At 44.2% G+C, this 24383-nt stretch overlaps 1 protein-coding gene across 1 annotated transcript in view; it reads right to left on the minus strand.

Annotated features, from left to right (window-relative positions):
- The window catches only part of LIMCH1 (LIM and calponin homology domains 1), a 181386-nt gene extending 157575 nt beyond the window's left edge, over positions 1 to 23811 (minus strand). Inside the window, exon 1 of the mRNA XM_056351247.1 lies at positions 23329 to 23811. Coding sequence (XP_056207222.1) covers positions 23329 to 23424 — 96 coding nt within the window. The 5' untranslated portion in view covers positions 23425 to 23811. The remainder of the gene's footprint in view (positions 1 to 23328) is intronic.
- Positions 23812 to 24383: the final 572 nt, after the last annotated feature.

Genomic DNA, 24383 nt, shown 5'->3' on the forward strand with positions numbered 1-24383 from the left:
AACAAGAACACACCACTGGAGTCGCACAAGGCAGGACTACCTCAGCTGCCCTCCCCAGGACTGCCAAGATAGTTTAATGAACATATATACATTCCAGCAAGCAACAGGCAATCAAAAGAAATCTAAGATACTTTTATTTTACCCATATAAATTCAAAGACAAGCAAAGCTGTTTGTTTTTTTCCCTGCAGTAAGTTTACGCAGACTGCTATGGGAGCCTTAATCCTTTTCTTTCCCTTTTGGTGATGAAAATAAGGCACACATCAACTGCAATAAGAACACCCAGAAACACTGAGGGTTTCATAACTGCCCCTTAAAGGAGGAAAAATGAAAAAAGGAAAAGAAAAAGCCACACATACACACAGTTTCTAGAAGGGGGGTGGGGAGAAGAATTAAGAAAATGAGGGGAAAAAACCCACCCACAACCAAACCTGAGAATTTCAAAATGCTCTGACCCTGCCGAGCATCTGCCAAACCCATTACAGGAGCTCACTTCATTGCAAGATTTTATTCCCTGAACATGTATCACCTGTACTCATGTACAGAAGAAAAGAACAGAGCTGTCTTTAGCTTCTCTAAAAGAAATGTTTGTGAAGACAAAGCTGTAGCCTACAAACTAGGTTTTCCTTAAAATCTGTGTATATCAATATCATCCTGAAGTCCTTTCAGTTCTGGTTTTGTTTGTTTTTCCCTCAGCTAGCTAATTTTTTTTCTCATCTTTGAACTAAACAGAAAAACCATGAGAGCCCACTTCTGGCCCTGGGAGCAGCTGGGAAGTCCTGCACCAGAGCTGAGCACTGCAGCTGTGGTCTGAAGTTGACCTGAGGCACTGGGAGGCTGGGGTGAAGCATTGCTTGATGGCACGTTTAAGAGCAGCCACCCTGCTTTTAACCAGCCAGCCACTGCGGCACAACATTCCCCTCATAGCTTAGAACAGCAATGACATGCCATTTTTCTGACATAACTTGAACACAACAACACTTTTAAAATACCAAATTTATACATCCTTTCTTTGAGCCCACTGCCCCTGAGAAAGTTAGAGGCTTGGACAATGCTCATGTCCACCATATTTCCTCCTTGATGGATGGAGCTATGGCAGATGTAACAGTCTACCCATGTACTAGCTGCATTGAAATCAGACATTAAATCCACATCCTGGTGTATTTTGATCTATTACATTTCCAGTTGACACTTTTTCCCTAATAAAGCCCTGCCTAAAAGCTGTCACAGGGCCTGCTCAGCATTTGAGTTGGTCAGCCCACCGCTGGAATGGGTCTTGACTGGGCTCGATAGGTACCTAAAACAGCAAGCCATCTCCATGGCATCTCTTCTGCTGGCAGAGTAGAGAAAGCACTTAAAAACAGAGGGGAAACACTGCAAGCCTCATGGCCAGGAAGAGTGGCTGACACTAGGTTAGGAGTAGTCTTTGAGGCCAGCAAACCATTTGGGTGAGACACAAGGGGAGGGAGAAGGAGGGAATTCCCAGAGCAGTTGAACATGTCAGCGATATTTGGTTTCACTGGTGTTTTAGAAAAGGAATGGCACGCGTAAAGATGGCCACAGGCGTCAGTCAAGCTGTGCTCTTGATACAGCCTTCCCCTTCTGGAGTATTCCTTATCAAGTTGCATCAGTGATACAAGCTGGATGAGTCCTGTCACCAAACTGACAGGCAAGGTGCTTCAGTGAAGGCACTCATATCACCATTTATTACAGAACATTTTCCGGGCAGCAGAGCTGACTAACAATAATCTCTCTTTTCAGACCTCCAAGTTCAAAAGGCCCATTCCTAAGTCCAGCTGGAGACAGCGCCCATTTACCTGCACAGCTGCCCAGACAGCGGCAGATTTTGCACCCAAATGTTGGAGGAGTACAGTTGTTCCCATATACAATGCTATTAGAGCTGACTGGAGAGTGTCAATTAGGTAGAAGTGTTTCACACTGATCAGCTGTTAAGATTCTGCGTATATATGTACCATAGGATAATAGTTGTTAAGTAATCAAATGACTAATCTACTTTGCTGTGCACTAGGTCATTTTTCTCTAATATGAGATAAAACACCTACACAGCAAGAGACAGAGAAAAGGAGGGAAAGAGGGGTGACTGTCACACTAGGGAGAATTACCTCCCAGGGGAACCTGCCTAATAACACTCTCAGGGGTCACAGCTGCAAGGCCAAGAAACCAACAGAATGAAAATAACAGCAAGAGAAAAGTAAGGGGAAAATACTGCTCAGTAGCTTGGGTGGAAGAGCTGTGAACAGCAGACCCTTAACCTTACTGAGGCACCAAGGCTTTTAAACATGCCATGCAACAACAGCACCTGAGGGTCATTTGAAAGCCAAGAGTTAGATTAGAAATCTGGCAGCCTGTTCCCAGGTTCATTAATGATGAGCAGACCTGGGCTACAGAGAGTTAAATCCTCACAATTAAAAAAGAAAATCCACAAACAAGCTATTTCCCAGCATACTAGCCAAGCACAATGGAAAAGAATGCTGTGCTTAGCCCCACCTCGTAGCAAAGTCCAGCTCTGAGGTCAGCCCTCAGAGAGATGGGTGGTCTTTTGGCTAGAGCTGAGGGCCAGCCTAGAGCAGGTGGCATGAGCTGCCTCCACCTCCTCCTGTAACCTTGGTCTCTTACCTGAATCTAAGAGGGAGGGATGAAAAGGTCAGGTGTCCTGTACCTACACACATTCAACATTGCATATATAGCTAGATGGAATAAAAGCTAGTTGAAGCTTTTACCACCTTTCCCCAGTCAAAAATTAATATGCCAAGCAAACAGTTTACATAAAGCTCAGATATTTAATGTGAGCCAATAATCTACTTTTTGACAAAACCAATTAAGAAGAATTCTAGCTTTAGAATTTACTTCACTATATTTACTTAGGTACTAGAAGAAAAAACATCAAGCTCTCGAAGAGGTAGCAAGATCCGACTATGTCCTGAATCAAATTTATTCAAATGTGTCACCAAGAGTTACTTTGCAAGTCTTTTCTTCATTTGCCTGCTCGTTTATTTCCTCCCTATTCTATATTTGTCATCAGAAATTGAGTCCTCTGTAATATCTAATGGGTGAACTGAATGGCCATACAGTAGGAGATATCAATAAAGCTCAGCCTTTTACTCAGTGTACTTGATGTTGTTTTAATACCACATTAAACAAAACCACAAAGGACTTAGAGTCATAACACTTTCAGGCAAATGCTGTGAAACCCCAGTCAGACAACTCACAGGAAAAAAGCTATTGATGAGCCTACAACAACATATCCTACTGCCCATAACCTCAACTCTCAAATTTTAGGGTAACTAGATGAAGACTGGTACATTGTGCCGGTCTTCTGTAAGGCTTTCTGCAAGAGCACCCAAGAAAGCCCAGAGTAGTTAGCTGGCCCCCTTCTTCCACCATTTACAGAAGCGAATGATTTTCAGAGGAAGTCAGGAAACTGATGGAGCTCACACATATGAAAGAATGAGAAAAACAAACAAGCCCCAGATATGCTGACCACACTCTTGCCAGCAGGATACAACTACCTTCCTTGCAGTATTTGGGACTTTTTCTAGAGCCTGCAAGACGTAACGTCTAGATCAAGTAAGTGCAACAGGCACATGCCAGCTTTCAAAAATCCTTTCGGGCAGCTTCATTCTGCCAGCTCCTCCCCTTACGTCAAGGTCAGCTACTTTGGGAAAAAGGCTGTATTCTAAGTTTTTCAGAAACCACCTGGACCTACAGGATTTAACATAAAAAGGTATTTTTCTTGGTGCCTGGTTATCAAGTGTCTGCCATGCAACTTTCCACATTCTCTTTGCCATCAACAGAAACCTGCACAAAGCTACCTTGTGCTAAAATCTCAAATTTCTCCTCTCTTCCACAAGAGACACTAGCTGCAAGCATTTTCCCAGGGTTCCAGCCAAAACTTTTATTCTGCTTACCTGTGTCCCCATTTGGGAGCCTCTCTCCTACTTCTACCCACTGTCATAGTGCAGCTATTGTTCCGAGAGACAATCTCAGGCCAACACACCAAAAGAGACTCATATGCTGTAGACCTCATGCTTCAAAGCCAGACAGATAATGTTTCCTTTCTGAGCAACGCTTATCTTATGAAAGCAGTAATAGAAGGCTTACAATGGCATCCTAAAACTTAACTCAACTTAAATATATAGTTTTCCAATTCCCTGAAGCTTTTATTTGAGATAAGCCAGTTCACGTTACAGTTGCAGCACAAAACCAGACACAAAACCCAAGCTTCTGTAGTAACATTTAAAGGGTCACCATGTACTTTGGAAATAACTTGAAATTTTTCGAAACCGAAGGATCTCCAAGGCACAAATGGTTCTCCGAGATGAACCAGAAATTTCCCTTCTACCTGGATGTGATATTCTACTGTCCCCAGAGCCTTCCAAGAATTAGCTACAGGGAAACGTAACATCACTTTAAATGCATGGTTGATATGCCCGTGCGCACCTTCTCTTTAAGCCTCCCAGCATCACAAAGAATCACCAGCTAGCAGAACCTGATCTTATCAACAATTTGCCTCAAAAATCGTTGGTATATTTTACAACTGAAGGGTTATATGTTGAGACAGTGCTGTCCCTACAACTGCAATGGATGTTCTAGGTTGTGACAGGACTCATACAGGCCCAAAGGCCTACGGGGACAGCAAAGTAAAAAAGCAAACTATACTTGTTTAGAATATGCTACGTCTTGCATAACATTCCTGTACAGATCCTTTATTTTGTCAAATGCCCACTACCTGTGAACATTTAGCACACTAAGTTCAAAACACTGGTGTACCATGGGTGTCACCAGATATTCTGGTTAGACTCTAAGTCGTCCTATTTCCAAAACACTGAATTGATTTACCAGTTACCAAGGTTCATAGAATGACTTGGGTTAGAAGGGACCTTAAAGATCATGAAGTAAAATTATGGATCCTTCATCACAGAGAAATTTCCTTTATTACAGAGAAATTCTTTAACCATTACAAAAAAATGACAGGCATCTATTCTTAAATTTACCTAACAGCCTTAGGCAGTTTTTATACCTTGTAGTTTGTTCAAGAGAGGAAAGTGAAATTTGTAGATTTTTTTTTAATCTAAAAAATAGATCCCTACTTCAAAACTACCACAAGACATTCTAGATTTTTAGAGAGTTCCAAACAAATACCGTTGTATGATAATAATGAGTGTTATGGGTATTAAATGAATAATTTCAGTTTGACTTTTCATTCTAATTACAGGAGTTAGTGAAGATGTTATTAACATAAAGCATATTTAGAATAGCATAGTGATAGCAAGCAGATCTACTACCAAGACAAACTGACAGAGTAAGCTTCCACAGCCTTTACAACAGACAAATTTTGATCTATTAACCTTCACATGCTGAATTTCAGCCAAAGAATTCAGACAACCTGAATACCAAGGAACAGATGACTCCACACAACAGGACAGATGTTACCAACTAGCCTGCCCAGCCCTCTCTCCTACCACAGGTCATTTCAAAACTCCTAATGTATGGACTCCTAATTCATCATGAGATCTTATTTCCAAGAAGCGATTATAAGCATGAAAAAAACTTATATTCCAGCTGGAAAAGGTTTCCAATCAGCTTTATCTAGGCAGGTGAACACAGAAGGTCTTCACTGCTAGTCAGAAGAGTACTAATAATTACAGCAGTTTATTATCTATTAGCAAGGAAATGTCACTAGGACTGTATCCTGGTAAGATAAAAAAAGCTGTCTGGCTAAGGGCATTTCAGCCCTGTTTCTTGCCTGCTAGAACAAGTGAAAGGTGGCACACAATGCCAAACCTTGCGATTCAACAGCACCCACGCTGCTCCCTCACTTAGGTTGGTGCCAACTTCAAAGCAGACAGCCCAGTGAGGTATGAGAGCAACGGCAGCGAGAAGACAGGAGAAAAGGAAACTGCCTGAGAATGATAAAGAACAAAGAACTGGTATTAAAACAAGAAAAATTCATTAGGTCACTCACATCACAAGAGACTAAGATTGAAAGCCTTAGAGAGAAACAGTTCAGGCAAGGACAATTATGTTTCCTTGCCTGTATAATTTGCACGTAGGCAGCAGAAGTAGGAAAGAATTGCAGGGAGTTGAAAAGATGACCTTATATTTCAGCCAACTATATGGCTTGCTCTAAGATTTGAATACTCTCTTGGCTTGTGCCACTGTACTCAGTTGTGTTACTAGTCAAGTCATTTATATCAGGCTTTTGATAGCTGATTACTAGTCACACGTTGCTCATTTGCTATGAGTGCCTGGCATCCCAGTGCATAGAAGCGCGCCATAGCTGCGCCTCTATAATGCTACAGAATGCTAAGTACACGGCAAAGAATACAAGGCCTTGAAAGTCTCAAATTAGCATATAGCCTTGAATCTATTTTCTCCGTACCACAGTCCTGGTACTTACTCTGATGGCATGAAATAAGAATCATGTTTGCAAAGAACTTTTTTGCAAAGACACTTTAGTGATGAGCACCACAAAAGTCTGAGAAAGTAATTCTGTCCTTGGGATTTGGTTTGAATAGCACATAATAAACATGGCACAGGACTGCATGTTGAACAGTAAGGAGAAAGTGAAACACTGAATAGCTGTTCATTAAGAGCTGCGCTATTCATTCTGCACACTAAAGAGATACTCAGAAGAAACACAGCAGTGACCATGTATTTAATATGCATGCCCATGAAGGAGAATTGAGCTTGCAAATACAACACTATTGTATTATGTTAGCAGGCCTGACCTTGCAAATTTCATCACGTTCTCCAAGACAGAAGACAGAAACACATATAAGAATTTTCTGAATAATTACTTCACTTGCGTCTAGCAGTCTTTAGTGAGATTAGGTTCTAGGAAGCTGGATACTGTATAAGTAAAGAGAGAATACAGCACACCTTTTGGTAATTTAACAAGTTTTGTACATTCAATTCAGTCTAACAAATGCTGCAAGCACAGGCCAGGAGATAAAGTGCCAAAAGAGTGAACAGTCAAAGTATATACTCAAATGAAAAATAATAAGGGGAAAAACATTAAGTCCAATGGAAGAAGCTTTCTTGTGCTGTCCTGAAGTCAGACAGCTTGGCCGAGCTTTAGTGGATGCTAGAACTCCAGCGTTAGCCCAGAGATATCCTACATATATATACAGGGAACCATCATTTGTATTAGCACTCACTTGTCTTCTTATGAGCTCTGCTGCTTATGAGGGTGTGAAGCTAGATTTTCTTGTACTGTATACATGAAAGCTCTATTGGTGTAGTGAATCAGGTATTCTTAAAGGAATACACTGAGTCTTCCTCAGCTTTCTGCGATATTATACCAACCAATCTCTATGGTATTAGAAGCAATCATAATAGATTTTTAAAAATAATCATCAATGTACTGAAATGCAAATAATTTCTTTTCCCATTTGGCTTATGGAATTTACTTCTGCTACCCTAACTTAAAGCCACAACAAAAGACAGCAAACTGACTAAGACCAAGTTACTCTTAGCATGCTAACATTTTAAGGCAAAATTACAAGTCTCCTGCAAAAATTTAAGTATATAATCTTACGGTAACAACAACCACACAGAAATCAGGAGGAGCCATTCCATCTAAAGTTACAAAACGTACCCTAAAATCAGAGTGCTAGAGAACAAAACTAGTAGACATCTAGACTGAATAAGGAAATTAGATGCCATCACCAATGACAGAAATACACAAAATATGGTCTTTTAAGACACACATGTACGAATTCTCCCAATCAGGGACTAAATAAAGAGGTCACCTTGAGCTACAAATTTGACTCCAGCCTGGACCACTTTCAAAGGCTGTCAAACTCCAAGCAATACTGGTAATAGAAGTACTACATAGGAATCTGTATAGGCTACTTTATAAAAATGAAAATAGAAGCAAGCTGGTGAGCTTTTGGGCACTGACAGGATTTGGGTTTGTAGGGCAGGGCTGGCAGTTTTTATTTTAATGGCAAAAAACAAAGGCCCAGAAAGCCACATTCCACTCCCACTTCCACCAAGCTTAGCTGGATCATCTGCTTGGTCTGCAATGTAGTTCTACATCTATCCTTGGGATAGGCAAGTACAAGACAGTACAAACAGAAGGCATGGGATTTAAAAATCTTCATCTTTGAGAGAAAACTGGACATATAAATTGAATCTCCCATTAAAAAAAAAAAAGTATCTATTTCTCAGTACTTACCAAGTATGTCTTTCTGCTGATGACATTTAAGTAAGCAAGTCAGGTTTTATAGTCTGCAATTTCAAGATTAACCATTTGATTACAGACATGTGATATGTTTAAAAATAAATTTGAAAACATTTTAAAAAATAATTTAAATAGGATACATTATTCTGTTCTTCCAGAGACAGAATTCTGTTGTGTCAGATCATACTCATGAACACACACCTGCTTTTCCAAATATAAAATGGGCTGGTATCTGAAATTAATAGTGTCTTAAACCAAAGTCAGTTATGTCTAAAAATACAACACACATCAGCTGAACAGAGTGTTGGAAATTTATCTCCTGTTGAAAGGGACATCAGTTCTTTTGCCCTTTTATTCATGGCTTTGTTCTTTCTAATAATGAAAACCACCTTTGTTTTTCTCCTTTTGCACCCATACTTAGCTCACACGAGAACTGCTCACCGGAAGTATATCAAATTCATTCGCTGCACTCTGGCAGCAGAATAAATCAGAACAAATTGATGAGCCTAGGCAAAGGTATTGGTTATGACAAAAATGAAGAGGTTATCACAATTCTTTCTAGAACTGCACCAAACATTATAGACACATGTGAATAGGTGTCACTAGAGCTAAAGGCAGACGCAGACCATGAGAGACCAATACATATGCTTAACATTCTCTTCATCAGGCAAGAGATCCAAGGCCAGTGAGAAACAGATGTTACAAGAGCACACACCCCACAGTTCTTCCTTTTACCTGCTTATCCCAAGCAAAACAACCTGCACAAGGAAACAAAGTTTCTCCATCAAGCTGGGACCAGTGCCAGGACAAACTAAGCTGCAGATTCAAAATAGAACTGATTATTTTAATTACAGGAGGAATGCTTGCACATTAGCTTAAAACAGGAGCTCCCAAACATGACACAAGTTACTTTCAGGTGACTACCAAACAACAGAGAATTGAGAGGAACGGGCCATTCAAGCACCAAGTGTCCCAAAACCACAAAGTACTCTCGTCTAGCTACACCCAGCCCAACGGTGCTGGCAAGAACTGCCTGTTGCCACCTCCACAAGAAAGCAGGACATCAGATTGGAAGGACGCTACCTGTGCCATCAGCACTGGCAGAAGGCACAAGCACAAGTGCCATCATCACCACCATTACAAGAACTCTTCCCAGGACCATTCTACCTACGTGACCAAATGTGGAAACTAAAGTAATCATCTCCCAGGAGTGAAGAACACAAACACATGCTAAGACTGACCTTCTTGTTGCTTATGGACTTCATTAAGTGTTCAAGAACAGTTGTATACAGAGCCTTAAGCACACACATGGTATCCGTGACACCTCAAGAACAAAGCTGAGCAAAGTCTGGCTGTTAAGGTTTTGGGTTGAAAATATTGCAGGAAAGGGGAAAAGATAGAAAAAGAAGAGTATTTATGATAAGTCTTATTAATATTTATTATAAGTCTTATTTGCCCACAGGGCAAATAAGCTGGAACTCCAAATATGAAGGATGCAGGGCAAATTAAAAATTTTAAGCACTGTAGAATTACTGGTTTGATGGGCCTGCCAAATGACAGCACACTCCCTGCAAAGAGTTCTGGCTGCAGAAAGCCCTTAATCCCAATGAATAACTAACTGGGAATAATGTCAGCAAAACAGCTATCAGGATGAAATGCTGTTCAAGTTGACTGGAGGAACAACTGCCTAAAGCTGGAAAGCAGTATGTTCAGCACAACCTCAAAGCAAAGAGCAGGAGCTGACACCACAGTTTAAAATCTGCCACCACCATCTTCTACCTTAAAAGTTAGGCTTATGAAGGAGGAGGACAGAAGCAGCAAAGGAAAGCAGAAACTGTTCTCTTCAGAAACAGAGCAGCATAACTCTGGAATTAATTTAAGAGTTGAGTCCAAGACTCTTCCAGAGAGAAGATCTGGGAAATCAGTACCTGTCTGTACTCGGTGCTTCTCACTTTCCACTGAGCTGGAAAGGAATACTAAATCCTTGCACAGAAGAACTGTTGAAGAAACAACTTCACAGAAGCGATGTACCAGAGAAGCTCTATTGAGCTCCGCTAAGCGGCTTACTCTAGTCAGGATTGCTATCATATATTTCCAGTAGAAAGAGATGCATCTTCCCTGCAACATGATCAGGTCTGAAGTCCTCACTCCAACCAGGACTCTCCAGAGGAAAAGAAGATTTTACAGTGGATTAGATATGCCTGATCCAGTTTATATTCTCTGAAGCATCTGTTACAGAATGCATTCTCTTGAAGCTCTTTATCCAGACTTTGTTCCTCCCCATCTCTTCCCTTCTCACAACTAAACTTCCTAAACCTTTTTTTTTCTTTACAAGTTCAGGGAAAAAAAACCACTTTGAAGCTATAGGCACCAGAATACAAAGATACAAGGAGGATGGATGACCAATTACACAAAATTATTAAAGGGAGCTTGTGATAACCATTCTCCTACATAAAGATATTTAAAGCACTTAGGACCTATAGGATGCAGACAGCTGGCAGCATCTGTGTGACAGATCAATCAAGCCAGTGGCTTTTGCCACCTATATACTGCTCTGCATCAACAGACAGATTACTGAGCAGTCATTTACAGACAACAAAATCCCGCAACCTTGCCCACACAAACAGCAAGTAAATAGTCCAGAGTCTTCCAGTCAAAAGTCAGATGTGAAGTCACATGGGCTGTTGATAAACAAGAAAGACGCATCCTGCTTTATTAGCAAGAACAAAGTTGTAATTATCCTACTTGTATTAGTCCAAATAATCTGTCACTGCACTGGGAGTGAAAGAGCTGTATCATTACCACACTCTAGAAATTCCCAAAGGTGCTCTTTCCCTCCAACAGCCTCATTAGACTTCTGGCAGGGAAAAATCAGAGCTCCAAGGAGCAGGCCAACACACACAGCTTTGACCTCACTCGTCTAAAAGATACTTTCATAGCAATCCATAAATGCAACTGGGTGTGAGGGAACTACCAGACAGCAGCTCCTTTTGTCTCATGCTGTTGTCCTAAGGAAATCTGCTATGATACCCCTCCAGACAACAAGAAACATGACTGTACGCATTTGGAGTAACCTTTTCCCCTTGCCAGAAGCTTTCTACATTGTAGAAGAGACATTTTTCTAAACTGATTTTTGTTGAAAAAATTAAAGCTTTTCCTCAACAGAGAGTACCAACAAGAGATTTTGACATGCACAGGCATCTCAGCTGTGTTGACTCTATCAGATCTCCTCCAGCAACTACTCACACCCTGCATGCCCTTGCAGTTCTAAGTCTAAAGCACTCTCCCTCCCCACCAAACACAGAAACAGGAACTTATGTTTTGCTCTCTCCATACTTTTTTTGTATATAAGATGCCCATCTCTTCCTTCTCAATCCTAAAAGAAAACTTCAGCTTGGCTGAGGTTGCATGCACTGGAAAAATATTCACTGCCTATAACTAACACTGACAGCTCTTTCTACACCAGCACGTTTTCCAACAGCGCCAATTTCCTGGGTGTACTGGAGCCCAGTTCAAGCCATGGGAAACTGACACTTTGATGCTTCATACTGGAGCTCCCCATCCTGTACAAAGGCTGCCACCCATTGCTACTTCTGGAAGTCAACTCCTCCTACTCACATAGCCCTGTACCCCAAGCATACAGCAACGGGATACTCCCCTTTCCCTATACAGAGATTCCCCCTTACTTCCTTCTCTTGGGAGATACCAAAAGACAGGAAAGAGGCAGAAAACAAAAGCTTTCAACACAGTTTGAGATTGCACCACTTCCAAGAAGCCTGCTCTGGCTTTGATCTATTGATTTCAAGGCCCTTAATGTGGGAAGCTGAAATGCAAGTTTTCTCCACACAATTCTAAAATGAAAAAGAAAAGCCAGTATGGCACTGGAGAATTAAGCACTGCACTGAAAAACTAACAAATATTGACAGGGGTGGAAAAACCACAAATAATCAGATCTGCCTATAACCAGAATACTCACTTAAAAGTACTGGTTGAAATCCAAAAAAAAAAAAAAAAAAAGGGAAAGAATTAAAGCTATTATTCAGCAGTGCTACATCAGAGACACTAGCAAACTACAACAAATGGAAATTAATGGATAAAATCCCACAAACACTGGTAGACAAGTTTTCTATTAAATCTTACTGGAATGTCACCTCAGAGCTAGCCCTGTGAATTATCATTAATTTATCCCACAGCTATCTACAACAGCTTTGCTTACTTTCTCCCCTGAAGCTACTAACAAGAAGCAAAATGAGGGAAAGGAATGAAGTAGCAAAGCATTTGAGATACATTTTTAAATGAAAACACAGATCTTTTTGTTTAGGATACTCCAAGAAGCCTCTTCCACCAACTGCAGTGCATCCTTCATACATGAGACTGGAATAAATCCAGTCTGATGTGTGTCTTTGAAGACTACCCATACCAAGTAAACGTCTGCAAATCTAACTGAGGACTGCTTCCCCTGAGGAAATAATCATTGAAAGATAAGCGAGGGAGGTAAAATTACTTTGCTGCTTCACCAGCTTTATTTTTAACACCCTGTTCCCTTTATGCTCATTCTCCTCACAGGGAGTATCTAACCCCTCAGCTGTGCTGTGCCAATCTAAGAGGCTCTGGATGCCAGGAACTGCAACGCAACGGCCGCCTGTGCTAGAACCACCATGCAACAGCCACCACCTCTACCCTCAGAAGTGGCCACATGCCTGGGCCGTCCTGAGGGAACAGCATAACACTGCCTGCAGCCCATACCTCCAGTGGGCACAGGTACCTACCTTGACCGAATCATCACTCCTAGCAGAGGAGCAACACTGGCAGAGCAGCAGTGACCTCAGGAAAGGAGAAAATAAGGCCGCCGCAAGACTGAAGACTGCATGTTCATAATTAAAATGTTTAGAGGGTGCTTTTGCTTCTCTTCAGAGGAGGCAAGCTGTTTCTAATAAAGGATTATTTGAGTTGCTTGAACTTTGTTGATTTATGATGTTTTTTCATGTTATTCCAAAACTGAAGGCTCCCTTGTCGAAATAAAAATTGGTTTTGGGAGGGGTAGGATGTTAGGCTAAACTTTGATACAATTTCTTTCAACTCAGGCGAGAGTCACCTTTATGACTCGGTGATTCTGACACCTCCTTTTTCTTGCCAGCATAATTTCTTCTGTGAAAACAGTTTATTTTCTTGTCTGCCTTTAATTGATCCAAACACTGGCAGAAGACAGACACCACACATGCATGATCCCAAATCAGGACTTTCTTTTTCCAAACCACAACTTTAAAAAACAACTTATCAGAATCAAGAAAATTACAAACAGAAAACACACTTCTGTAGTTGCTGTTCCCCCCCCCACCCCCCATTTAGATTGCATACCTACAGCTATGCTTCTGGACTAAAAGAAAATTTCCAGAGTTGTTTTTGTTGCAACAATATATGTGAGTTAGCCCACTGAAATGAATCACAACAGTCACAGAAACAAAGCCAAGGGATTCAACACCAAACGCCTTGGCACAGTGGGCAACCCCTACCCACACCAGTCTGACAGAGGTGAGGTGGTCACTTCTGTCTCTTCGTTCCACCCTCCCCTTCCCCAAACCAGCTGGAAAATGCCCACCACCAAATAGCACTCTAGCTAACACACCATGGCTCCTTTTTTAAACAGGGGGGAGGGATACAAGACAAGCTGTTAACAAAGGCAAGCAGTTAATAATACTTAAAACAAGGAATGACGCAAAAAAAAATAGGAGGTGGGGAATATTACTGCTTTTCCTCAGACATTGAAACTTCCTTTCTCTGACAGCAGACTGAAGAAAAATCTTTAAGAATTTTCTAGATTAGTAGACATTTGGATGAAGGATTTTCAGAGTCCATTTGGGGGGAACAGGAAGGGACTGTCCAATACACCTGTATCAGGTATAAAACATGCACCACTGATATTCAAGAAATTAAATCATTATGAGTTCCATAATTTCCTAGAATATTTATAGGCAATTGAGGACTAAAGTGATAGGTATGGATTTGGGGGTTACATTTGTTTTAAGACATCATAGCAAGACCTCTGAATTCCACCAGAGCTAGTGTCTTCTGCTGTGACACACCAGCACAATGTAACCTGTGCATTGCATGGAAAACAGCACTTGCAAAGAACCACAAAGAGATTTTTTAACCTCAACCCCCTGTCCTCTGTAGCCATTTAACTATTCTGCTCCCACTTGAAATCAGCTATTTATGGGCATCAGCCTCTGCTTATGTAAAAGCAAGACTACGCTTCTTAAGTCAGAACAAAGGTTACAACTCTTTGTGCCAGTCTGTGGCCTGCTTCTGAAGTACAAATTCACCTGAGCTTCTTGGCCTTCTGGTTTTAGTGGAAAGGTCACTTGCAGGTGTTTTTTTTTCTCCTGCTCTGGAACGGGAAAGTTCCAGTACTAGAAGATACACTTTTCTCCATCTTCAGTTCACCTCTCCTTCCAAGAGTCCCATCCTGTGTCAGGTACTTGACATGACACAGTGGTGTCACGCATTATTAATAACGTATATTAAAGCCCTTTACCTGAAGTTTTGCTGAATGTATCAGAACTAAAAAAAATTTTGGGAACTTGTGTTTTACAGATTTCAGCTCCCCACTGTTGGCAAGAAAAACCTGAATCACAGCAATGTATGAACTGAGAAATACAAGGCAGGTAACAGCCTAATTGATCTTTTCAATGACACTGTAATCCAGCCAGAGAATTGATCGCTCACAATTGCAATACTGTACTGAGGTCTACCACTGCCTACGGGAAAGGAAACAATAGGAAATGTATTTACAGTCTCAGGATGAGGACTTTGGGTTTTTTGCATTACATAGAGTATGTGCAGCCACTTTCTCTACAGCTTGTAAATAACCAGAGGGCTGGCATTCTTCAGATGAAGATAGGGAGATTTTGGAGGTTGGAACGGTATAGGGAAAAGACATCATGGAGAATTTTTCCTTTCATGCTGTTCCTGAAACTCACTGTGGGATCACATAGTACAAAAATCCCTGTCTTATTTCCAGCATCAACCCAGGATCACGGAGAAAACCCTGCAAAGGAGAGATTAATGAAGATCATTTCCCCCTTACCTTACTCATTCAGCCACACAAAGCAGAATTAAAGAACTGCTTGCCCTGCCTCCACCATGCTGCTCCCTAGCCTGTGAAGTGCTCTGTGAATCACTGACAATAACACCAGAGCCAAAAAGCCACAGCAGTATTATTTTTCAAAATCTAAGCTTGTCAAAGTTGATTTGAAAATCAAGCTGTTTTTGATACTAGGCATAAGACCTCAGAACAGCAGAAACCAGCAAAACATGTCTCCTCTTCAAAAGGGCAAATGAACCATATGCTCTCCTCTCCTCACCAAGAGGTCACTAGACTATTTTAAGTCATCTTTAACATCAGATGCAAGTTCTGCTATTAACTCTGTTGTTAAGCAAGCCATTCTGCTCAGATAAGAATTACTAGCAATAATCATTAAATATATACACACACACACACCCAGCTAACAGTAGCAAGTTATACTAGAACTTGCAGAGTGACTATCAAGGTAGAGGACTCTTACAACCAACTAATGTCACAAACAAAAAACTTCTTAAGGATTTAGCATCTAAATTCTCAAGAATTTAGCCTGCACATCATCTTTTCAAGATCTGAAAAGGAAGGGAAAATAATTTCAGTTCCTTATTGGTCTACTATAGCAGTGCACAATGAATTAAATAACAAAAAAATCCCACCAAGCCAAGGAAATCAGTTGTGTTTAGTTTTCTAAAATAAAACAGGCTTAGTAAAAATAGTTATATTGGATGCCAAACACATTTTGCACTGCCCCGAGGAGGTTCTACAAAGGAAACTCAGTAGCATACCCTGAAAATGCCTGCCGTAAGTCATAGGAGTTTTGCTTTTGTATCAAGAAGGACCTTGTTCACATAAACAGGCTCCTAAGCACTACAATAATACAAGCACCCAAAGTAGCACTGAAAATAAAATCAAGTGATGTTCACTCACCCCTTGCCAACAAGCGATAGATGCACAGGGTGATGGAGTTGGCAGGGGCCTCGGAGGGCCTCGAGTCCCACCTCCAGCTCCCTGCAAGGGCAGCTCCCAGGTTCGACCAGGCCGCTTCCAACTTTGTCCAGCCAGGAGTGAAACATTCCAGGGATGGCGAGCTCCCAGCCTCTCTGAGCAACCTGCACCAATGCTGGACTGGCCTCCTGGTGAGGCAACTTTTCCCTCTGCCAAGTCACAACCCTCCCTATTTTAGTTTACGACAAGTATCTCACCCTCCTGTCATGTACCTCTGCGAAGTGCCTGCCTGCTTTCTCAAGAACCTGCCCGCAGGTACTAGGGGGCTGCTGCCATGTCCCTGCACAAAGCCACCTCTCCTGAAGCAGCCCAGCTCCAACACCTTCCCTCTCAGGGCAAGTCCTCCAGCCCCAGCCAGCCTGGGGACCCTGCTCAGCTCCCCCAGCTTGCCGACATCCCTCCCGCACTCTGGGCCCCAAAGCTGGGTGCAGTATTTCAGGTGTGGCCTAGCAAGCGCCCAGCAGAAGTGAACTACCGCTTCCACCAATCTGCCAGCTCCAGAACAACCACGAAGGGCTAACCAGGAGGACACTGCAGGCTCCTCCGAGCCTGGGGTCCCACCAGGCTTCCCAGGCCCTTCCCAGCAGAGCTGCTGCCCCAGCAGCCACTCCCCACCCTGTCCCAGGGACAGGGAGCACAGTTATGCCACTTATAAAAGGCAGTAACAGGCAGAGGTTTCGTTCATTTTAAGCTGAGGCACATTAAAGTTCTTCACATTCTTACAAGGCTGTCTTGAGGAGGCGTTCTGCCACCCTTTCACCTGAGGCAGCAGTCAGCACAGCTGGGAGAAGTTTCAGCTATCAATTTTGACCTTATGTTATTAGTGCCTGTCATGGTTTAACCCCAGACAGCAACTAAGCCCCACACAGTAGCTGTTGTAGTCATTTGCTATCTAAGGGACTGAATGGGGCAAGGAAACAGAGCACTTTCTTCTTCAAATGATATATTGGAAGGAGGAGAGAAAGCTTACATCTTCAGGGCCCACATGCCAAAACACTCATACTTTCCCCCTGTGCAGCTGCCCTTTTAAACAGCACTTTCACCCCTACAAATCCTGCTTCTTCAGTAACATCGTTCCAAAACTGTTCTTGTTGGGATGTTTGCAGAGGACCAGTGTAACGAAGTATTCACCCATGGACAAAAAGCTTCTAGACTGGTAGATTTTCCAAACAAAACGTAACGCAGTTTTTATAATCTGTCATGAAACAACACTTTGCAGATCAGCAAACACATTTTACAAGCTAGAAAACAATTCTGCTGTATCAACCTGCTATTTATCCTCCATACTTGGGAAAGATTCCACCTTTCTTTCTAGAGGACCAATATTTGCCTTTAAAAAAAATAAAAAGGTAACCAAAAAACCACGTCATTAACACTAGTGGAACAAGTGCAATGAGGTTACATAGCTGCGTTAACTGACCTTCACCACCTATTGCATAACAGCATTCCAGACTCTGGTGTTACGGGCAGATCTTTTACCTATTTTAAGATTTTAGTACTCAAAGGAGAAATTAATTCAGTTTTCAGACATTTAACAGCTCGGTCCTGCATTTCCTGACATTAGCCTTTTATCAATAGTATTATTCTTCTGATTATCCTCACCCCTGTGCCAAGTGCTACTTGTAACATGGCTTAAATGCATCTCATAAGGGAACTGGGTCCATGTATACAGGACAGGAGGTCAGCTGCCAGGCCACTGGAAAAGGAAAAAATTTCTAGAAGGTAGTAGCCTGACAGGGTCAGAAACTTTGGGCAGATTCTTCTACGCCCTTTAAATCAATTTAGTTTTCATTCCACTGAATGACTAACTTAGCCAGAATGACGAGCATCCCAACTGCCCTCTATGCAATCCCTGAATGCTGCCCAGGACAAGATGCAGATAGCAGTGAAGAATTCCTCTCCAAGTCCAGACACTATAACAACAGTAAAGTTATTCTGCATTCACGTAGATCTAGGACCACACACCTTTAGACTCTTCACGGTTGCCTTATAGACACATCTGGCCTAACTTTAGGTTGTCTACAAATCAGGCAACTTGTCTAATCCATTTGCATAGGTTTATTCTGGTCTGAGAATATATTTGCTCACTTTAATAAATTCATTCCCTCCAATACATCCGTAATGTATAAAGGTAAGACTCTTCCAGTGGAAGAAAAAGAGGGAAAAAAATGAAAGAAAGGCTAAACACTGAAAAAATTGTAGGCACGGCTTGGAGGCTCATTCAACAATTTCCTACAATACTTAATTAATAAAACCACAGTCCTAAAGCTTGGTGCATCGTTCTATACTTAAATGGTTATATTCAAATACTCTCACAAGGCAGTGGGACTGGCTTTTCTGGAACTGCTTGCTGGAGAAAGTGTTTGTTGGATTTGATCCATTCCTATCCAAATAATGGCAAGACTGCAGCCGAAGGTCCCAGTCTGGCCAGGGGCACCACCATTCTAGGAACCGTATCAACGTTCAAAGGAACTAGAATCTCTATTCAAGGATCTTAAGATCAGCTTCACAGCAAAGGAAGAGTAGAGGTCTACACATATTTGGAAACAGAAACACTCCTGTGGGACGCAGGTTACTGGTATACTCAGTGAATCAGTTAGCTTACCCAATACTTTTCATCAAAAGAATTTCATCCCTGATGTTCCTCAAATGCCACACCACATTTTGAAGGTCATATAAACAAACCTGTATATTACCCGAGTTCCAGGTCCCTACAGCAGATACTCTGAACAAGTCCCTTCAATAAGTAGAAAAAGATTTTGTCAATGAACTACCTTCACCTCCTTTTAAATTACATTTTTGCAGCAGGAGCCGTAAGCCTCAGCTCTTGCACTTCATCCACAGGAATTAGAGACACCCTGAAGAAACCTTGTTTCCAGGCTCCTGGCACAAGACAGTCCCGATGTTTACCTGCCTGGCTCATTTCCCTGGTTTTATGCCTCTCACGCTCTTTCACAGAGATGGTGGTGCAGCTGTGGTATGCCTATTCTGCTGTGGGATGCAACACACCCAGAAGCACTAAGGAATACACCATGGCTTCTCCTAGAAGCAGCACCACTGATACCAACTTAAAACTGCCACCTTCAATATGGAAGTTGAGCACAGGTAAGTGTTCCGCTAGAAGGAAAAAAAGAATATTACTCATCAACACTCAAAAAAACCCTCCGACTGGCAAATTTCTCCTTAAGAGTTCTCAAGGGGAACATATACAGGAGAAAAGTACCAGACTTCTTAGAAGTTGACAGGGTTTAGCCTACACACATCTAGAGGGAACAGCATAGTCAAGCACTGACCATAGGGGACTGAAAAATATAACTTGTTTATTATTACCATACCACTGTAAAGGAAGCATTCTTATCAGCTGGCAAAGTGTGTAAGGAATATAAGTCTATGGAAAAGCCATCCCTAATTGAACCAAGTCTCAACAATGGAGAGCATATTAATGAGGCAAGGCTAGGCAGTGTGATGAGGAGATAACAATACCCATAGGAGTTACACTGGTATTAAATGCAACTTTATTACTGTATTACTCTCTTATGAATCTTTACAGCAAGAATAACTCTGTTTATACAGATGTTCTTTCAACCATCAGTTATTCTAGTTTGAACACACATACAGGAAACCTTGACATTTTAAGATTACAGGCCATTAGATTAAATTAGATCTGTTATTTTGCTGTAGTAACCTACCAGACTTTACAAGGCTGATATATTCTTTCAGTGAAACTGAGATGCATTAATTGAAATGAGATACCACACCTTTAATAATGCAGATTGACGTAGCTCACTCACAGGTTTTTTCATTTGGTGCCTTTATTTTAATTCCTCTGAGTACTACTAATATGGTTCATTTTATCATTCAGAGGGTATTCTTCACTTAAGCAGCACATGCCAAGCTAAACTAAAAAGAAACAGGACTGGTTTGCTGTTACACAGAGGGATGCATGGTTGGTATTTATGCAAAATTAAGCAAGGCTGAACTCCAGTTTCCTACCCAAAGTGACTGGTGATCAAAGTGGAAAGTTCACCCAATTCAAAAACCCCACCTTCTGTAACACACAGATGACACCAAATCTATCACCACTTGAAATACTCTCTTAGAAAACACAAATCGTTAAATATATAAGCAGCCTCAGCAGTAAGAATCAGAGCTCTGGCCCTTTTCCCTGCTCAGGTGAACACCTTAACACTACTGGTTCAGAGCTCCCGGGAGAGACAAGAGGAGGATTACGGATAAAAGGAGAGACGAGATTATGAGGATCCACCCAAATTTCAGTGCAATTTAAGACTCCCCTGTCCTTCGGGGTCCAGATTAAAGAAATGCTGTCAGTTGAAAAGGAAGACTTCTGGCACTCAGAAGACCTGCTCTGGTGAAAGGTCACAGACCCAAGGATTAAAGACAAGACCCCTAAGACCTCTGGAGCAGAGGAAGGGAAGCACCTCAATCCTTGCAGATCTAGACATTCACCACTTCATGTCTTAGCTTCCCCATCTGTACAAATAGGACAGCCTCCATTTCCAGCCCCACCAGGGGAGAAATGCACTGCAGACCACAGGGTGGATTCCTGTCAGCGCTATACAATAGTGACAGCATTCACATGAGGATTTAAACCAGATGAGAATCCAAATAGCAAGTCACACAACTTAATCATTAAGAATAAAAATGCACAGCAAGCCCAGAGTTTTCAATCTGTCCATTTCTGCTTTAATTTCCTTCCACGGCACTATTTTACAGCCTAAGACAGGTTTTAAGCTGTCTCACACTGCTAACATCCTCACTAGCCTGTCTTCTCCATATTAGGGAGGTCCACCAGCCCTGATTGCAACCATAATGGAATTTTTTATTTTCGTTTGAGAGGTGTCATTTTAAATGGTCAGAAGCGAGCTGGAAGACAGAGCACACTGGACATTTGCTAACATCTCTAAGCCAAAGAATAAACTGGTGAGAGACAATTACAGAGCCAGGTGAAGCAGATGGGCTTAGTAGTCAGACACAGTGTGACCCCCGTTTTCTAGTTTTCACCCAGATCAATAGGGCTTGGCACACAGAACATTGATACCTGTAACATTCCTCATTTTTTAATTTTTATGTATTTTTCAGATTGACATTGCTTTTCAATAACTTTGGACTAATGTGTCAAGTTCTGCCTAATTCAGTCATCCAAATCACCCAGATTCTGAACAGTGAGCAGATTTTTGGAAGAGATAATAATCCTCATGCTCCAGAGCAAGGAAATACAATGCGTTAGGCAAATTATGCCACCTTTACTTCACTGGAAGCTTCTTCCTCCTTTCTCTTATTGGGAGCATCAACTCGGCATTGCTGGAAAGGCAGATGCTTGCCTTGCACCACAGCCATGGCAATGCTCCAGGCTCCTGACACACTCCCTCAGGCAAGAGGATGGTGGCAATAGTAACAGCCCATTACAGCTTTGTCATTCATGCATCAAGCAGATTAAAAAAAGTGAGGGAAGCACAAGAAGTTATAGACAGCTTTCTCTGTACACACAGACCCCCTGGGCCTGCATGGAGGACACAAGGAATTAGGAGCCCTTCTGCTCTGCTCACCAGGCCCTGGGCCGCATGAGAACAGGCATGAAACCTCCTGTCACAGTGAACTGTGGAATAAACTGCCCAAGAAGGAAGCTTCTGCCTGACCCACAAGTTCCTGCTCTTATACAGGAAGACTTACAGACCCTTAATTATTATCATGCCTGGAGTGATTGCTACCTATGGAGATTAATTTTTTCTGTTGAGGTCTTGGCTTCATTAGCAGTCAGCAGAACTCACGGTCACAAGGCGTTTTATGTGCCATACGTACGATGGAATCATGTGCCTCTTCTCTCTTGCTCCTCTATTAAAAAGAGGGCTGTAAAGAAACCACCGTATCCATCTTCCCAAGACAACCAGTGTTTAAACACTCTTCACTTTTCCTCTTCCAGGCTGCATACTCACCTTTCCTTGACACAAAAGCCCTTCTTTCCACGTTCCTCATTGTTCCTCTGGTCCCACACCAGCCAGCTTACTGTGTCAGTGCCAATTCCCTGAAGTCTGACACAGCACTACCTTTCTGGCTGATGCTGGAGTGAACCATTACAGCCTGAAATTCCAGGGCTTCAGGGAATCTTAAAGTCACAACGATTTTAACAACAATTTGCCTAACCACTGTCGGAAAACAGAATCCACTGAGGCTTACTAAAAGCTACAGATTAAATTCAAAGCTCGCAGCTGAAGGGAGCTGCTACCCTGGCATCTGGGTTTATACCACCACCTTCAAGCGTGTTCCGTACCGGCAATCAGACGAAGAGCTATTTAAAGTGCCTCTATTGTTACGTGCCAAAATATTTAACTATTAAATTTCACGCGCCACCTGCCCGTCTTCGTGCTTCGGGGCCAGCGCGCACCACGGGCAGAGCTGCGCCCCGGCCCTGCCGGAGGAGCGAGCCCGGAGCCCCTCTTGGGCCGGGCGAGGAGGCGGCGGAGGGGGCTGCGGGGGGTCCCCCGCCGGGCGCGCTGCCCCCGCCGGTGCTGGCGCCCCCGGCCCGCCCCTCCGCGCACTGCGGAGCGCTACCTGCGCGGCCGCCACCCGCGGGCCGGGGCGGGGGAGGCGCGCCCGGCGCTGCGGTGGGGAGCCCCGCGGGGGGACGCTCCCTCTCCGCGGCTCCGCGCACCTGCGCGGGTCCTGTTTACCGCCGCCCTGTTCATCCCGACCCCGCGGGCGGGGAGGGGAAATGCGATTAAAAGATTAAGTTTGGCAGAGATGCGCGGGGGGGGGGGCAAGGGCCCACCAAAAGGCGCGCAGGCTGCGCGGGGGCCGAGCCCCAGTTCGGGCGGCCCCGGCTGCTTCCCCGCAGCGAGCAAAGCGAAGGGGCGGGGGGTGCCGGGACGGAGCTCGGCGTGGAATAAAATGCCTGCGATCCCCGGGAGGCGGGGGGCAAGGACACCGGGTCGTCCTGCGGCATGTCCCCGATGGGGGCCAGCGCCAGGCGCCCGCACCCCTGCCACCCCGCCGGCTACCGCAGTAAGCGGTCTTACCTCGATCCACTTCTGAGCCTCGGTGAAGGCCAGCTCCGGCTGGGGGGCGTCGGGAGGAGGCTGAACCTCCCCCAGCTCCAGCCCGGGACTGGCCATCTGCAGGGCCCCGGCGCGCCGCGGATGCGGCGGGGGAGCAGCCAGGCACCGAGCCGCCAGCCCGAGGTGAGCCGCGGCCGCGGCGGGGGGACGGCGGAGGCCGCTGCCGGCCTTCCCTGCCTCGCAGCCGCCGGGGCGGGGGCCGGGGGCGGCGGCGCTCTGCAGCCCGGCTGGCTGCGGCTCGCCTGCGGTAACCTCTCTGCCGGTGCCCGTCCGCCCGCCCTGCCGGCTCGGTCCTCCCTCGCCTGCCGCCCCGCCCGCCCCGCCGGCGGAGCGGAGCTGAGCTGCGCTGCCCTGAGCTGCCAGCTAAAAATAAAACAGACGGGCGAAGCCGCTTTGCCTTCAGCCCATGCAAATGCCCGCGCCGCCGCCCCCCCCGCCGCGAGCACCGCATCGCAGGCGGCGCCGCCACTGGGGTGCGGGGGGGTGGGGGGTGGGGAACGGGGGGCGACGCGATGGCAAGACACCCCCGGCTTGGGGGGCGGGCAGCCGATCCCCCCCACCCCGCAGCTGCTGGAGGGCTCCGAGCCGCCCCTACGCGTGGCGAGCTACCGGTCGCTGCTGTTGTATTAAACATCTGATTAATTAATGTTGCCGCTGCATGAAGCACCTGAGAGCCTCCGGCCCCCCGCGGCGGGACGAGGCTGTGGCCCCTCGCCCAGACCCTCACCCACCCACCCAGGGGCCGGGGGCTGCTGCCGCGGGAGCGGAGCGCCGGCAGGTGCCTCTGGCGGCTCAGCACATCTGCTCGTCCTGCTGAGGGGTGAGAGTGGCCTTGCAAAAACGTGTGGGTGCCAGCACGGCGCCTGGCAGCGCGTTTCTTCCCTCAGAAGCAAAGCATCAAGGTGTGCTTAACAGGTACCGCGCGGGGATGCGCGTCCCTTTTTCCTCCTCTTGCGGAGGAAGAAAACAAACTCCATCCTGCAGAGACTTGCGCGCCTAACTTGCAACATGTGAGC

The sequence above is a fragment of the Falco biarmicus genome, chromosome 1 (genome assembly GCF_023638135.1).
Source record: "Falco biarmicus isolate bFalBia1 chromosome 1, bFalBia1.pri, whole genome shotgun sequence".
NCBI classification, from domain to species: Eukaryota; Metazoa; Chordata; class Aves; order Falconiformes; family Falconidae; genus Falco; species Falco biarmicus.